The sequence below is a fragment of the Tauraco erythrolophus genome, chromosome 20 (assembly GCF_009769465.1).
Source record: "Tauraco erythrolophus isolate bTauEry1 chromosome 20, bTauEry1.pri, whole genome shotgun sequence".
In the NCBI taxonomy this organism is placed as follows: Eukaryota; Metazoa; Chordata; class Aves; order Musophagiformes; family Musophagidae; genus Tauraco; species Tauraco erythrolophus.
In genome coordinates this window covers 7973870-7991658 of record NC_141484.1, presented here as the reverse complement: position 1 = coordinate 7991658, position 17789 = coordinate 7973870, and the positions used below count along the sequence as shown (strand labels likewise).

Here is a 17789-nt window from a genome sequence, read left to right as displayed (position 1 = left end):
CAGTTCTCATAGGAAGAAGAGATACAAATGGCAGCAGTGAAATAATACATTAAAATCAAAGCTAACGTAAAAGAAAATACTTACATAGCACAGACAGGCATGTACATGGGACACACACACTGTGCATTTACCTAATGATCCATGAGAAGCTGATGTCCCCAGGAATGTGTTTTCTGATTGGCTTAAGTGTCCCTGGGGCTGATGGAGGAAATGCGATGAGAGGCTGACCGGTGGAGAAGGAGAGGCAGAGTGAAAGGAGGCAGAGCTTCCAAGGGACCCGGGGATATTTACAGGAGCAGAACTTTGCAGCAAACTCCCACCTGGACAAAGAACACACAGAGAAGATGGCTATGTATGACCATGAAGTATGGGCCAGAGCACAGTGCAGGAGCTCAGAGCAGAAGGCGTTAGCTTCCCTCTCTCCTTCCTACGCCCCGCGGGATTCCCTCCGCTTCTCAACACGTTTCATTCCCCTCTCAGCCTTTCAGAGGAGCACTGAAGCTGCTGTCCCATGAACCACGTAGGTGAAGACCCTCCAGAGTTCAAAGGACTACTCTTTCATCGGCCAAAGCAACAAAAGGTTTTCTGAGCAGAGTTCGGTCCCTACCAGCCAAGAGAAGATGAATTGGGTATCTGGTGAAATATTTTGTATTGAAAAATTCACTTCTCAAACATGCACCTCTGCCTTTAATACTTCCAAACAACCTGTAGTGAGAAGACTATCGAGCTGGGTCAGGTCATGATCTTGGCCACTAAAACTCAGTGACTAGCTTTAATCATTTTAGAAATACTTGAGTGCCTGGATCTATCAGGAACAAAAACCTCCAAAATAAACAAAAGCCCATGCTCCAAAGACATCACACTCCTCTTACCCAAGTGGTCATTCTGCCTGCCACACACAGATTGAGGGAGATCTCAGCCCTGCTCCCCACTCCCTCCTGATCTCCCTTCCTAGAAGATCACCAGGTAACACCCAGACCTGAGGCGAACGGAGGGAAAAGCAGTGTGGGGGTCTCTAAGCCACTGCACATGGGTGGTGGCAGAAGCAGGGCTATCAGCAGACGTGCACAGTAAACTCTCCGACCAGGCTCTTATCTTTGGCAGGGAAGTGGAAGTGACATTCTTTAGGGTTCCTTCCACAGGCCCCTTCCTACCTCGATACAGCTCCAGGCAGTGTAGTTCCCCTGGAAACTTTCAGACCACCAAAGTTAACTCTCATTCAAAACCTGTCTTACACAGCAAGGGTAGCCAAAAACTACAACCACTTCCAAAAAAGCTATGAGACATTTCATTTTTCCCTGAACACTCATTAGAGACAGGTAGAAGCAGCCTTAGCCTACCTCCACGTATTAAAATGAGACAGACATTACAGGAATCAAATCAGCAGACCACGATGACACTCTGTGACAGATGGATAGCATTACCAGGTCAGTGAGTTTCCTGTTACTGCTAGGGAGAGTTTTCTGCCTAAGATGCAAATCGTTACACTTTGGCCTGTTTTAAAAGGTATCAGATGCCTTCTAGAGTCTACTTGCATACTTAAAAAAAAAAAAAAAAAAAAAAAAAAAATCACACAAGTCCCATTCAGTCTCAAGAAACATCCCCAAGACACCTGGGCCCAATGGCAAGAACTCAGCTCTGCTGGTCAGTAAGGGCAAGCTTTCACTTCAAAGGTGCTCAGCGGTTGCCAGTTTGTTATAATTGCTGTTTTAACCAATGTTACTTGGGGACTGGTTTTAGAGCTTTGTTGGGCTGGCTCCACTGAGGTGACTGGGCAACACTGCTTGGCAGAAGATAAAGAAAGCTCTGTTGCTTTCATGTACCTATCATGATGCCACTCGTGTGGGGCACTGTGCTGCTGTCAAATGTCTTCTCCAGGGCAGCCACTCCGAATTCATTCAGGTCCAGGTCATCCAAGGCAGACTCTGCCAGACACAGAGGTACCAATTATGTTATAAAGGACCAACAACTTCAAGAGATAGGATGGCCCAAAGAGCCTACATGCAGAGGAGCCTTCGCTCTCTATTTGTCAGCCTGCACAGCCCTACTCTCCGCCCTGTGCAAAGCTGTTCTTAAATGGTTTGGCAGAAGTGTCATGGGCAGCTTTTCAGTTCAGGCTCTTTTGCCTGATCCAATTTCTTTTTGTCTCGAAGTATTCCCAAACGTTATACAAGAATAAAAATTTGATGAAATAACAGCAGTTCCCATAAGTCTTCCCCAAACTGCTCTTTCAAGTCTGTTCATAATATGCAGTAACACTGGCTTATGACATGTCTGGGTCTGGCTTGTGCTTTGTCCCTACTGTGCTGAAGAGCCACTCAGAAAAGGAATATCAGAGGAAGGGAACACTTGAAAAATATCTCTGAGGTTCAAAGATAGTGTAAAATAAAGAAAGCTTATGAATGCGTGCAAATGTTATTATCTATTTGAATATGCCTCATCACTAATCATGATCAATATAATTCCATCCCACACATGTCTACTCATTTCTATTATTATTTTTAATAAATTAGTGAGATCACCTCAGAAATGTTAGATTAAAAAAAAACACACCAAAAAAACCCCACAGGTGACCAAAAAACCTGAACCTATCTAAGAGGAGTGATTCCACCCTCTGGACTCTCCCGTTCTCCTTTTTCTTATAGCCTCTGTCCTACACTCTCTGAAGGGCAAGTCCTTCCAATCTACCTGGTGGTAGCCTTTGCTATAAAATTGTCATTTAAAATGTAAGGAGTTGTAGCTGTGGAAAACACCCCTGTGACTTCCTGCCTGCTCCAAGACCTCTTTGTCACTTTGACAAACCTAAAACTAAGGCCCTTTACACCATCTGACATTCTGAATAAAGTGGCTCAGAGGCCTTCTGTTGGTCCTGTGGGTGAATTTCATCCGTAATGACCTGCAGAAAACATCAGATGTGTCACAGTCACAGAAAAAGCTTACAGCCTCGGGAGTCTGCCAGCACTGACAGAGATGAAAAACTGGAGTTCACTGGAACACCCGTGTTATTCCAATTCGCATACCTGGTGATCCACGTCTGGGGAAGAAGCCCTATTAGTGTAAGTTAAAAAGGCAAAGTTACCTATGACAGACTCAACGGTGTCACTGGTTGGGTAGAAAGGAAGGGCATTGGCATTCATGCCTGGTATGCTGCTGGTGCCGGCAGGGCTTGGTGGCGTTGCAGCCAGACTGGAGGTGATACTAGAGGAGATGCTGGATGTCAGTGGGCTCCCCACTGGGAGAATACCCAGTATGTCCTGAAACAAGAGGTTTAAAAGGGAAAGAGGTAGGAAATAAAACACCTTTATAGAAGAATCCCTTCAGAAACATGCAGGAATGAGCCAAAGATCAGCAGCAAACCTGTTCCTGCCTGCTTCCAACCTGACAGATGGCTGGTGCTACTACTAGGCTGGGGGTGGGGGAGAGATTAACAGCTTTTCTTTAATTTCTGCCGACTGTTCTCCTTCCCCCCTCCTCCCTGCCTCCTGTATTACAAACATCCCTCAGGCTGCCCCAGAATTAACTCCTGTGACCCACAGGTTGCATGCAATCATAGGCATGGGTCACACAATCACTCACTCCGCCTTAGTTCAGCACATGACATAGGACCTGATATTAAATTCTCTTTGCCAAATCCTTGAACTTAGATGACTCCAGAGATCCATTCCAGCTCAATTTTCTGTAATTTGGAGACTCTCTCCAGCACAGTCCAGGCCTATGAATCTATCCTGAACTCACACAGGTCTAGCCATTCACAAATAACCCTTCCAGCAAATCATCCCATCTTCATAAAGTAATCCCTCAAGCTGAGCATCCCTAACAGTGTCTGGGCTGCCATTTACTCCCTGCAGAGTTGTCTGGATCTACAGAGATTTCTCATGTCCTTGTCTGTGGTAGTGTGAGCACTGAGATATGTTCAGAGCCCTGCTAGCTGTACCATACCTGTTTGGGCTGTAACAAAGGTTGCTCCTGGCTCCTGTGTTCCAGGGAATGGGACTTCAGTTTTGCTTGCTGCAGTAAAGAAACAGAACAAAAGATAAGCAGAGGGATTAGCAGCAAAATTAAAAATGACTGACTGCTGGCTTTGGAGAGGCCATGGGAAACACAGTCCCCTCCTCTCTTATAGCCTGCTCCAGGCACTAGAGAATTTGGAGAGCAGGAAAGCATAGCAAACCGAAAACACCCCAAGAAATTTGCTTTCTATATACCGAGACATCACTCCTATAGTTATGCAAAGACTTGTCACAATTACATTTGCCTTCAATGCTGCTATAAGTCCTCTGCTAACACAAAGGACATCTTAAGAATCAAGACCAAAAATGAATTATTTTGCCTTGCTATAAATAACTCATCAGCCTACCAGTATCTAAAAAAAGGGCCAGAAACGGTGGGAGGCACACTGTATTTTTAAATTATGTAAACATTTTTCAGCTTTGGGAAAATAAAGCATGTAGATTATGTTCTCCCTCAAACTTTTCCAGCTCCCAGCTACGATTGCCAAGTAAAATAAAGCGATAACTAATCAATTTTAAAGGCAACATCATCAAAACTGATTTAAACAAAAAAATTGTTACCCCATCTGTTAATATCGAGGGCTCAAAGCTATAGAACATAAGCGAGGTCAAGGCTGTCTGGAATTGCAAAATTGCATGAATGCCAACATACATTTAGAATTCCACTATCCAGCCTAAAAATTCAGCTTAAGGACCTTCCAGGACTATATCCTTAACAGATATCAACCCTCTTGCCTCACAACATCAGTCAATTCTGAGCTGCAATAACCAGAGGTGGGAAGGAAGTGGCCTCTTGAGCTTGTCAGTGTGTGATGGTCTGTTCTGCAGGCCTTGCTCTGCTCCTCTCCTGCTGCTACTTGCGTAAGGCACAGGGAGATCAATCACACCCTCCAGGCACAGAGAGGGAGCAAAAAAGTGCTGAGAGCCAGGGCTGCTTGTTTACTCGCTCTCTGACCCCCCAAGTCTGAATCAGAGACATATTCCAGACACGAAGTCCGCTCGATCCTTCTTATCCCAAATGCAGGCAGTCACCATCTCTGCAAGGGAGATTCGAGCATGCTGTACAACAGCAGCTCATGAGACAACACACTATCTGCAGTGATATGCCTTGACTTTTTGGCTTAAACAGTCTTATGAAAAAAGATAAATGATTGCTGGAGAAGGATGACATAACCAGACAGGTGAAAAAGCAGCAGAAGAATTCATCTCTTGGTTTTATTTAATGAAATAGTTTTCTCTGCTCAGCTGCATGCCTATGGGCAGGTGGGGAGGTCAAAGTCTGGCACAGGGGTAGTTAAGATACGGACACAAAGATCCTTCTGCAGTGGGTACCACTCTCTCACGCCTCCCTGAGCAACATGCAGTGCGTTTACATACGGCAAAACTCCCCTGAACCGATCACAAGCTTGTTTTCCTTTGCATGCAACAGATGCATTACGTTAGCGCATCTGCGTGTGTCTGATAACACGCCCGCTCGATTATCCAACACATCCCGACCCTGTGTGACACTCATCTGAACACAAAATGTGCCATCAACAGACGTCAGCAGCTAAAGTGAAGGCACATACGCAGCCATGCCCGCCCCCACCCCCCCCCAGAGGCTTCCTGCCAATGGAGCTAGCTGGCTCTGGTGCAGTTAAGTCTTACTGGAAGGGTTTTTTTTTTTCTTTAAGGAGGAGAAAAAATGAACTCATTTCTAAGCTAGTTTCGATTTCCATGGCCCTGGATTCACGTCACATCAGCGAAAAATGGAGCAAACCCATTGCCACCACTAAGACAGTCTCCTTTAGCTCTGAGTAACATTAAAAAGGGCATACATCAAGACAGAAATTCAAAGGGCAGGCTGAAATTCTCCAGCTCACTCTGCTGCAGTCAGGGAAGAAAACGGGACATAAATTACGAGTGAAACCAAATGTTTTCTGACCAGCATGGAACAAACCTACTGTCTGTGTGTCAGGACTTGGGAACACCTCCTGGTTGTGGCACTCAAGTCCTTCCAGTACAGCCAGCATTTTTCCAGCTTGTTAAACCTTTTGGGACTCAGGAAAAGTATTTTTAGCTTTCACTGCTGGCTCAGCCTTACCACAAACTATGTGGAACCTATTAACACAGAAGGTGCATTTTTCATTCTAATAAGACAGAAACTATTTGTACTAATTCTACAGAGTAGAAATGACAAACCTATGGCAGAGCTGAGCCAGAGCGTCTCTTAAGTTTTCAAATATGAATGAACAAAGTCAAATGCCTAATTATTGGTCTAATTTATAGGGTATGTGAGAATCTCTGGTGCCCACTGCAGCCAAAGGGAATTACAGACGATTTTAAAGAGTAAGTAATTATAGATCAAAAGAAAGTTAAATCAGGACACTTACGAGACACCTAATTTTGTCTGCAGAAGCCTAGCACAAGGCAACTGTGATTACTTCTGTCTATATCTTAATAGCTATTGATTTCAGTCATTTAACACAGGTTTTTACTTAATTACGTAAGATGCTACCTGAATACAGTATCTTTGTAGCACAGCCTGGACTTCAGACAAATGCTCATCATCTGGCCCTCCTTTTAAAAGTCCTATTCATGCTCCATCCCCTTTCTCCTTGGCTTAGGCTTGCTGCCCATTTTCTCCAAGGCAGGGCCTCCCTGGCACCCTGCCTCTGCTGGCAGGAAACAGGGGTTCTCTCGGTCCTTCGGCTTTGGGTTCACTCCTCCTTTGCAGCAGAGGCAATAGAGAACGAGCACATGTTTTTTCTTTTGTCTCTAAACAACTGCTACAAGCTGCTGTGCCTGCAAGAAGTGCCAGGATCACAGCACGGTCTGCTCTTTACCCTCAAAGATGTGTTGCATCAATTCCCAATTTCCTAAGCCACATCCACGTTCGGCAAGACAATGAAAGCATTTATAAGAGAGCGTACGTGCACATAGGTTAATCTGTATTTGTCACTAAATCATTTTAGACTGAACAGTGTTCAAGACTGGTTCTACTGCAAAGTTTGCTCATATTTTCCCAAAGTTGTAAAAATAAATAAAACAAAACCCACGGAGTCTGCTTCTGAATCCAACTACTTTATGCAAGATCTTGTCTGGATGGGATATTTCCACTGTTTTCTCACAGCAGTGCAATACTAATGCAGCAGTATTAGCTTATTAAGGCTAGCTTCTTTAATATTACAGACAGTTGAAAGCAGCATTTCTTGACATCTGTTTTCAAGCAACGTAGACCAGGTATTTTTATTCCTTTTTGGATTTAAAAAAAAAAAAAACAAACAACCTTGTAGGAAATATTTTTGCAGGCATCTCTTCATGAAAGTAGCTAGTCCTTCTCCTAAATGGAGATGTTTTTCTATTACATTTACAAACCCAGTGAGGAATAAAAACTGAGATCTAAGCTCTGGGTTTGACTCAGCTGATTTGGATGGGATGGTGCAGAGAAACTATTAATTGTAAGATCAAGAAAGGAAATTCACAATAAGAAGTTGACTGTAGAAAGGCTCACATGTGGCAAAAAGAGATGGAAGAGACTGTTCTAGGCTTAAGGAGCAATCTTAATAAGGCACAACACCAAGAAGGAGAAGACTGAGGAAGCAGCAAGGCAAGACTGGGATGTCCAAAAGGGATAAGAGGGAATGTCGGAGATGTGGGTTGGGTAAGATTGCAGAGGGTTCTTCAAATGAGAATGAGGAATTCAAATTTAATACAGAAGTCACAGGAGAGAGTCAAGGACCAGAGTGATACAGCCAGAGAAGAAAGACACAACTAACGTGACATTTTTAATACATCGGAGAAATGAATGGTGAAAACAGAAGACAAACTAAGTAACAGAGATCAAGGTAAGAGTTCGGAGTAAGAACAGAGAAGGAAGGATGAGTTTCCATGAGACAATACAGCAAAAGAAAGAGCAACTCTTGGCAAAGACCTAAATGAGAAAAAAGAAGGAGCAAGAAGTGATATGTGGGAAGCTACCCAGGGTCAACGCAGGACAGAAGTTGCGAGAGATTAGGAAAACAAGCAGCAGATTCAACTTGTGTGATGGCAGCTAGGCAGACAAGAACAGATGTAAGATGGAGGAGACTGGAAGGGAGGCTGAAAACAACAGCATAGATCTGAGAACTGCTAATGAGATTAGTGCCTTCTCATTTTTCTTCCTTGAAAAATAAAAATACATTCAAGCTAGACTGGGCAATTTCTCATTCTTCCTCATCCCCCCAACTCTTCCAGCCAATATTCCCTACTAACCTGGCATTTGAAACTCTTCAAATACTCGGCCCCCACCTGATCTTCTCGCTCAAACCCCGGTGCTTTCTTGTAGCTGCTGGCTGCTGTTACTGAGTCTGGAGGAAAACCAATGGTCTCCAAGCTGTGTGGCTTTCCAATGGCACCAGGAGGAGACCCACATATATTAGATGGGCTTCCGAGACTGCTGTTCCTACAAAGAATCTAACAGAAGGAACAAGTGTCAGGAAAGTACAGCCAGCCAGTAGCAACGACTCGAAGAGGAGAGGCATCCCACAGAAGAGCTCATTCACTTCACTGTTTGTGCATTGATTATACTGACAGTCAACACAAGCATACAAGCTTACCGTAAACAGTAATTAAAGACCAAGAAAAAGCTCCAGTAGATACTGGATTTATACAGTCCCACAATTATGGTTGTATTGTCATTACTTTGTACTGGAGTGCAGCCTTATAAAAACCAACCTACAGCTCTAGTGACATTTATTCTTTTTGAGGCCTCGGATGTGACTGATCAAGTTTCCACACCTGCCCAAAACTCTCTTTGCTTTCCTCAGGCTACAGTGGGTCCTGTCTGCACTCTGCGTAGTAGTGTGAAACCTGGAAAGGTGCTACGGCAGTCACAACAACCAAGCATATCTGAGCTACATGTAAGACTGTATCTTTCGCTTTCCAGTTGGAAATCTGAACATTTTAATGCAGGCATAAGCCAAGTAGCAAAAGCTGCATTAAAAAACCCCGAGGATTTCCAACAGTTCCGTTCTTTGGACTATAACCAGGGATCACAACCACATGCAACAAGGCTAGTTTTGCACTGTAGATGAAGCCACAGACAGCAGCAAAGGAGATTAAGATGAGTTTTACAGAAAGTGCCTACTTGGATCAAAGCAGATATCCCATTTTTCTGGGACAAGAAATTATTTGCCTGTGCTGGCAAGCATGACTGTGCTTCAGACAACATTTAGACAGTCACTGCTACCACAGATTCAAATGTGGCACAGTCTGGGCTCATATTAGAAAGAAGGAGCATCCTACAATGTTTTGATTTTATTTTTATACAGACATTCTGCTGTCCATGCTTCCCTACAGTTGCAAAGATACTACTCACTGTGGTGGAGGTGGGGCTAGTTGGCAGAGTTCCTGATTTATTCCACACCTACAGTACAAATACAAAACAGAACAGGCCACGTGAGGCTGGCTGCTACAGGGACTTTCTTCTCTGATTAATTCATCATGTAAAATGATCGCCAGCAAAGCCATATTTGTTTGCAAGCTACATGCAGATGCCCTGTGGAGTGATGAAGTCACTGAAAGACATGTGTTGCCATTTGGCATATATCCAAGGATTAGGAAAGACTGTTTAAAAGACTAAGAGCTTGAGACAGAAAAGACCTAAATGGTCTATTAAGTGGAAGATATCTTCAATTTCATTGCAGTTGTCAGAGAATTTAGATGATACATTCAAAAGATGAAGGGGTTTTGTTTTTTAGTACTTTCCAGTGTTATTTAGTGAGAGAAAATATTATGTCCAGACTTTCCAAGATCTGTCTGGAATTCTAGCCGCAATCAAATTCAGGAGAACTATGAACTGTTAGGCTGGCTTTGGCACTAATAAAAACCAAACTATCAGCTTCTGCTTTCAAAGAGAGGGAATAAGATAAAATAGAGGTCCTAAAAGAGTTCACCTAATTCTGACCAGTTTCAAATGAGTTAACTCATGTCATTTTACCTTCTCAAAACCTTGACCAACCATTTGAAAAGGTTACATACCTTATCAACAGTAGTGCAAACAGGAAAGACTTCACGAACAAAAAAAAACCAACACCAAAACCTCAGTAAAAATGAAGTGGTCTAGCATTCCATGGGCTTCTTATCTGTCTGTGTGTATCTGTTCAGCATTTAAAGATCTCCCTCCTTGTACGTACAACTAAAATAAAGCACTACAAACAATGTGGGGCATTTCTTAAACATATTCCAGAGTTTAGCTATCTCTAGAAGTAGGAGAGGGAGGGAATCAAGGATATCCTATAATGCAACACAAAATATGCACAGGCTAAGCCTCTGAGATTACATATGTAAACAAACTTGATTGTAGTTATGTACTTTAGACGTTATTGGCTCACAGCCTCTAATTAGAGTACTTGGAAACTAAGCCAATATGTACCTCCAGACAGGAAGGAGTTGGACTTCATGTGCGGATGTATTCCACTTCCCTGAAAGTACATCAACAAACTTTGCACAGAAAGGAAGGCTTAGAAATTTTATAGGTGGAAGGACAATAATAAAACCACTGAACCATATGTTCCAAACAAACAGATCCCTCTAAAAAGCATGGAGCTGAGATGTCAAAGAAAAATGTCATAACCTTTGGGCTTTTGGATACTTGAGATTTCTCTGCTTGGGAGAAAGAAGTACAGCGATTCAGAGAAACCCAGATCTATAAAACATGGACAAGGCTTCCCCATAGTGCTACATACATTGCTAAGGTCTGGGGCATGCGGACTGGAAGGGCTGACTGGAACAGAATCACCAGCTGCTGATGGCATATACATCACAGGGCCTGTCTGTGTTGGGCTAGACACAGCTGAGGACTGCTGTAAATCTTCACTGAGCGCAGGCTCTGAAAGAAATAAGAGCACATGGAATGTTACTCCAAGCTGCATAAATGCAAAAAGATGTTCAGGAACAAGAACACATAGATATTCTTGAGAGAAGATACATTCCACAAGCATCTACTTATAAGTATAGAAGCAAGGAGAAATCTCATCTGGCAAACGGCTACTACTTATCTAATATTCCTTACATTATTACTGTCATCACTTGTACACTGTGCTGCTCTTTAGTCCATTAACACTGCTCCAAAATTAGCTTCCCTGCATGAATTGTGCGTTATTCATTCAGCTGTCTTGAACTAAGCAGAGCTTCCTTCATTGCTAGACACAAAGCTGATGCGTGTGCTACAATTAGCTGAGAGACAAGTTTCCATCTGTGCTCAGTACAAACCATTAACAAAAAAAAGTAATGTATGTAGAAAGGCATACACAAAAAGAAAGTGTCATTGGCTTGGAAGGTAAAGTAGAGATGCTGTAGACTTTTAGTATTTACATCTAACACAACTCAGCATCTTTACAAAGATTATATAACTGACACTATGCCTGTATTGCAATAGCTTTAAAGCACTGGTTTCAACACATTTATTGATAATAATCAGCAAAGCTCATGCTAAGAGCAGATATAATAAATGGATTCCTATTATTTTAATTGAATCAGGCTCTCAGTGTTCACCTTGCTAAGAACGGACTGAAAGATACAATTCCAAAGTCAGCACAAGTAATGACCAGGTTGGAACGACCTCAGTGCCACAGAATGTTACTCTGGCTTTAAAGTAGTATAGTCTCAAGTGCAGTCATCTCCTTAGGAACAAGGCATCTCCCAAACAAAAATACTATGTTATACACGAGTGAGTTTGCTAAACACTGATTCTTTACCAAGACTTCATTCTCTCTTAAGCTTGCTGGATCATACTGTGTAGTTGCACTACTGGGTTTTGGGCCATTATAGCCCAAAGCTTTAGCTATAATTACTGCTTGTCGACAAGGTTTCCTATAAAAGGCACTGCATAACCTGTAGGGAATTTACTCCCACCATTCCTTGACAAAGGCAGCAATTACTAATTCCACCATTTACAAAGGATAATCAAATAACAAAGAGATTTGCTCAAGGTCATGTAGTGAGTCAGTATCAGAGCCAATCTACTGACTTTTGAGTAACCTGCTCTAATTGCTGCAAATTCACCAGTGAGACTGGAGTGCAAAAACTGAGTAGGAGCCATAGGACCAGGAGCTAACCATTTCTCTAGGAACGTTAGTACCCACCTGAATATAGAATTCCCACAACCAAAACAGCATCATTAGTTTACAGATGATGAAAGCAAGGATTGAAATAATGCCCTATAAATCAGGGAGTTAGTGAGAAAAGAGGATTTGAGGAAACACGGACGAAAAAGCTGCATGTTTTTCTTCTCCAACCTGACTTAAAGATTTAAACTCTAAGTAAAACTTCATAAATAGTAAAATAGTATTTAATTTTTAAAACAGATCAATACATTATCTATTATTAGCAATTTTACCCTCAGCTTTTTAAAATACAACACTTTGCAACTTAGCTAGGTACAGTTCATCCATGCACAGAAGAGAAGCAGCTCTCTCTGTTCCAGTCCTCCTAAACTGACACACAGAGAACTGAGTGAGTGAGAGGGAGACACTTCAAGAGATAACGCAGGGAGAGCTAAGGGCTGAGTCCTACAGACTACCTACTGTCTTCAGCTCTGCCAACACCTCCCATACTAGCAAGGTTTTACAAGGAATTATCAAAAGTTAATACTTTGTTTTTGAAAATGCTTCACTGAAGTTCTAGTTTAGTGGCCTTTTATTTTAAACTATTTTGGCCAGAAGCTCCCCACAGCTCAAATATCTATGAAATATAGAGAAGTAGCCCACGTACGTTCTACATGTGCAAAGGCACAGAAGGGTCCTCGGGGACAGCTGCCAGACTGCTGCATATCATTGCACTTGGTGGATCTGTAGATCTAAGGATAGAAAACAAAACAAAACAAAACAGACATGAATAGGAAAAAACTGTGAGCAGCAGCCCAGGTACAAAAGTACTACGAAGAGACTCAACAGCAAGATAGAAACACAGATAAAAGGCACAAAGGCCAGCAAGAGCTCAGGGTGACCATTTCAGTGCTTTGCTTCAAAGAAAGGAAAACCCACTGTAGTAACAGAAACACCAAAATATGCCCATCACAGCTAAGCTCACCCAAAGATCAACCCATCACATGTCAGCTCACCCAAAGGCCACCACTTTCCACAAAGTCCCTCAGTCTCACTGGGAGCTCCATGGATATTACAAACAGTAAAAGGCAGGAAACAGTTGACAGATGACAGCACAGAAAGCTACAGCCACACGTTTGCAAGGAAAATAACAAACCGTTGACAATGATTGTGGGAAATGGATTATTCCCCTTCCCCCCAGTTTGACAGGCGGTGACAATGGTTACTTTGCCGATACAGGCCCAACAAAGCTTTTCAACACTGTAACATGAAGCAGACTAGGACAAGGTCTTAATTACACTTGGTGTAAGGACACTGGAATGCTCTGAGCATGCTCACAACTAAGAACTTGGTGGTTTTTAGCACCGGGTCATGGGTATCTACGGTTTAGCAGGATTGTCATCAACCAAGAATTTTTCCTCAAGGAAACAGATGCTGTATGCTTACCTGCACACCCACACCAGGCTTTCAAAAGGACCCCCACACATGAGACTGCTCTTACACTGAGTTTTCCCCTACTTTTCCTACCTTCTCCCGTATGGTCTACCCAATGAACAGGCACCCCTGTCCAGCAGCTGAATTCCAGCTTACTTCCAACATGCAGTTTTCTCTGTATCCCAGGACCACGCCGCAAGCAGCCCTCATACTCTCCCAGCTGGCACACTAGTGTACTTCATAAACCTGGAATGCTTTTGCTTCTCTAGTCAGCTGCCAAACAGATCAAGCAAGCTACTGTACCTCTGGATGGAACTGCTGTTCTGTGCGAGTGTGGCAGTATTGGCATGAGTCTCCATTTTCACACTTACTGGGATCTCCCCACTCGTCTCCATGTTTCACACTGGGACACGGTGAAGATCTGTGTAAATAAGGTAGCCAGAGAACACATCAGACCCACAAATAGGCTTTGAGCTTTGCTTTCCTCAACTGTTCAGCTGCCCACCCTCAGCTGTACAATCTGTTTGCCTGGCTGCTGCTTCCCCAGCCCCCATCCTGCTGCTACTGCATCTTCTTCTCCCTCTTCCAATTTCCCAAAGAAAAGAAACATGGCTTAGCTTTCCATCTGAAAATGAATGCTACCTGAACCAACATAACTTAACAATATGAGCAGCCGATGTGATTAGTGTCAGAGATGGTGGGTCTGGTTTCTGTTTTGGAACTGTACATTCATAGAAAGCTAATGAGTTAATTGGCTAACGCAAAAACACATCATACCCTTACAGGGGTGTGTTTCCAGGGTTATAGCATGGCCATGCGGAAAAGAGTCAGGTCACTGGGGAAAAGGCAAGTCCATTTGCTTTCTCCCAGCCAGAAACAGTTCTTTTTTCCACTTCTGAATTTTTGCTGTGACCTACTTCCTCTGCTCTTTATGCTCTTCACCATTCCCTCAAACAACAGCAGAGGGAAGCAGACAGCAGCAGCCGCAGCAGCTGGGGGTGGGGAAAGCAACAGCAGAAGCCAGTGGAGAAGCTTTCACCTCTTCCCTTCCCGAAGGGCCCAGGCAGGGGCAGAAAGCACATGGCTGCTGCCTGAAGATTGCCTTAGTGTTTCTGTTTCTCCCGGAGGTGTCAGGATTAATATTCCTTTGATTCTTTTTCTTTTTTTTTTTTTTTTTTTTAATACGGGATTTCGGTGCTGATTCAAAAATTTCTGTGAATGCTGGGGCTGGGGAAGGGAAGTGAGAACATCCATGGTATTTTCTCTCCTGGCTTTCTGGGCTGCTCTTACGTTTTTCAAAAAGGAACTACGGAAAAGCCCCACTGAGACCACAACAAAAGCTCTGTTGTGTTGGAGGAAATGAGGGTCAATAACTTGGATGAAACGCGTTCAGGGAGACACGGCACGCTGAAAAATCCAGTGACAGCTGAGTGACGAGAACACCCGGGTGCCTCAGCAGCGCAGACTTTAGCAGCTGGGTAGGGATGCATGTCCAGCTACAGCACTGCTCACACTGTGCCTCACAATCCCCACCACCAGGCACACACAACAAGCAGCTTGATGATTCCGAACCCTTTACCATGAAAACACTGCTCTGCGAGTCTGTTTCTAGATGGGATTAAAACTTGATTTTCTTTTCTTTTTCCTGTACTGCTTTCCACAGCAGGAGTTTATATGCTAAGAGGCAGCCAGACACAGGTTCTGTTTGCCATAAAACCAGAGTTGTAACGTGATTTAGCAACGGTCACGTATTAGAGATACTGGTTCCTATATACAGCAAAATTCCTTTAGTTTGTTATCCTGTCTCCTAGGCAGAAATAACTGTCCATCACATCTGTCATTACGGGCCTTGGAGACGCACTAAAAAATCTACCTAGCGGATTGTATTAGGTTTGCGTGGCAAGGTTTTGGTAGCAGGGGGGCTACAGGGGTGGCTTCTGTGAGAAGCTGCTAAAAGTTTCCTCTATGTCCAATAGAGCTAACGTCAGCTGGCTGCAAGACAGACCTGGCCAAGGCCAAGTCCCTCAGCAACGGTGGTGGCACCTCTGGGATAATATATTTAAGAAGGTGGGAAAAATCCTGTGCAACAGCAATTGCAGCTGGAGAGAGAGAGTATGTGAGAGAAACAACCCTGCAGACCCCAAGGTCAGTGAAGGAGGGGGCGAAGGTGCTTCAGATGCTGGAGCAGAGATTCCCCTGCAGCCTGTGGTGAAGACCATGGTGACACAGGCTGTGTCCTGCAGCCCATGGAGGTTAGTGGTGGAGAAGAGATCCACTTGCAGCCCCTGGAGGACCCCACGCTGGAGCAGGTGGATGTCCAAAGAAGGCTGTGACCCTGTGCGAAGCCCATGCTGGAGGAGGCTCCTGGCAGGACCTGTGGTCCTGCAGAGAGAGGAGCCCACGCTGGAGCAGGTTTGCTGGCAGGACTTGTGACCCCATGGGGACCCACGCTGGAGCAGTGTGTTCCTGAAGGACTGCATCCCAGGGGAGGTACCTACACTGGAGCAGTTCGTGAAGAACTGCAGCCCATAGGAGAAGTTCATGGAGGACTGTCTCCCGTGGAAGAGACTCCATGCTGGAGCAGAGGGAGAGTAAGGAGTCCTTCCCCTGAGGAAGGAGTGGCAGAGAAAGTATGACGAACTGACCACAATCCCCATTCCCCATCCCTCTGTGCTGCTCAGGAGGAGGAGGTAAAGAAAGTCAGGAGTAAAGTTGAGCCCAGGAAGAGGGGAGGGGTGGAGGGAAGGTGTTTTAAGATTTAGTTTTATTTCTCATTATCCTACTCTGATTTGATTGTAATAAATTAAACTAATTTCCCAAGTCAAGTGTGTTTTGCCTGTGATGATAATTGGTGAGTGATCTCTCCCTGTCCTCATCTCAACCCACGAGCCTTTCATTTTATTCTCTCTCCCCTGTTCAGCTGAGGAGGGGACTGATAGAGCGGCTTTGGTGGGCACCTGGTGTCCAGCCAGGGTAAACCCACCACATGGTCAAAATTCTAGATCCTTCATTACAGATTTCTACTGCATCTCACCACTCAGCTGGGAAACAGAATATCCAATACCACAGTAGTACCTGTATTTGTGTTTTCTTGGGCTTCTTCTTCTGTCTTTGCTATTGTGGTAGTAGGGACAGGCATAACCCTGGCGACAGAGACGGGGGGGTTTCTTACATTGCTCTGTCTTGTAGTTTCCCAACACATATGTTGTATCTGCAAAAGAAGCAACCAGTTAGTGGGAGATGACCATGATCTGCGTTTACTACACAGAAGTTTTTGACAGAAGCATGTACTTCACAAACGCCAGACTTTCCCAGCCCCCACAGACCTTGTGACACTCACCTTGCCACCTTGGCTCCTCACTGAGTATTTTCTCTATCATAGCATGGCTAGCAGCGACTGCAGACTGACCCTCTATGCCACCTTCTGATGTAGTCTGACCATTCTGCAAAGCCTCCATCGCCTGAAGCTCCCTTTGAGGACACAGTTAAATTAATATACAGACTGAGCAGATGGAGAGACAGATAAATGTGTATAAAAACTGACATACAGGAGCATGGTAACAATTCCTAAGTGGGTGCATTTCATTCATGCATTTTTTTGTCAGAACATCTTTAGTCAAACAGCAACTGCAATACATGTTCTTCATTCCCTGGAAATTCCAGATGCATTATTTTGACGCTCCCATCAGAATCCAAACCACAGCACAACTAGCTCAAAGTGTGCTCTCTTCCCCCATTTTAAGTATCCTCCCTGGAGATTTTGTAGATTTGCCTTATTAGGAATGAATAGATCATCATCATTCCAACACTAAGCATTTCACACCAAAGTGGTACTGTCCTTCAATCATCTGACTTTTCATCTGGGTCCAGAAATTATGCTTTTCACCCAGAGCCCCAACCTCTACCAACCTGATGTCGTACACCGGAGAGCGTAGGTCATGGGGCCCGTGAGCAAACGCGCAGTGGACTCCGTTCTTCGTGCAGTTTCCCTTGGAGTCTGTCTCATGAATGCAGATTCCAGTTTTGTAGTAGCGCAAGTGATACCTCCTCTCTGTGTCTCCAGTAGTTCTATGCAAGAAGGGACACCTGAGGTACAGAAGGAGGGGAAGAACAGCCCAAGTTTAGTCACACAGGTGACGGACCCAACAGTACCAGAAGACATATCGCCAATACAGGATGCTGCAGTTGACAATGCCTTTGCTAACTCTGCCCCTTCTCTCATGTTGTGTCTTCCAAAGCTACAGAGAACCCCTACACCTGTCGCTACACAGTATATAAT

At 44.0% G+C, this 17789-nt stretch overlaps 1 protein-coding gene across 8 annotated transcripts in view; it reads right to left on the bottom strand.

Annotated features, from left to right (window-relative positions):
- The window catches only part of UNK (unk zinc finger), a 46528-nt gene that overhangs the window by 8562 nt on the left and 20177 nt on the right, over positions 1 to 17789 (bottom strand). For 4 of the 8 annotated variants that reach the window (XM_086624244.1, XM_086624247.1, XM_086624246.1 and 1 more), the window contains exons 3-14: positions 17420 to 17596; positions 16851 to 16981; positions 16586 to 16721; positions 13814 to 13931; positions 12744 to 12828; positions 10718 to 10860; positions 9349 to 9396; positions 8244 to 8444; positions 3940 to 4008; positions 3080 to 3254; positions 1824 to 1925; positions 132 to 320 (exon numbers count right to left, since the gene is read on the bottom strand). In XM_086624244.1, coding sequence (XP_086480370.1) covers positions 132 to 320; positions 1824 to 1925; positions 3080 to 3254; positions 3940 to 4008; positions 8244 to 8444; positions 9349 to 9396; positions 10718 to 10860; positions 12744 to 12828; positions 13814 to 13931; positions 16586 to 16721; positions 16851 to 16981; positions 17420 to 17596 — 1574 coding nt within the window. The remainder of the gene's footprint in view (positions 1 to 131; positions 321 to 1823; positions 1926 to 3079; positions 3255 to 3939; positions 4009 to 8243; positions 8445 to 9348; positions 9397 to 10717; positions 10861 to 12743; positions 12829 to 13813; positions 13932 to 16585; positions 16722 to 16850; positions 16982 to 17419; positions 17597 to 17789) is intronic. The other 4 variants (XM_086624245.1, XM_086624250.1, XM_086624249.1 and 1 more) reach the window with 4 other exon arrangements.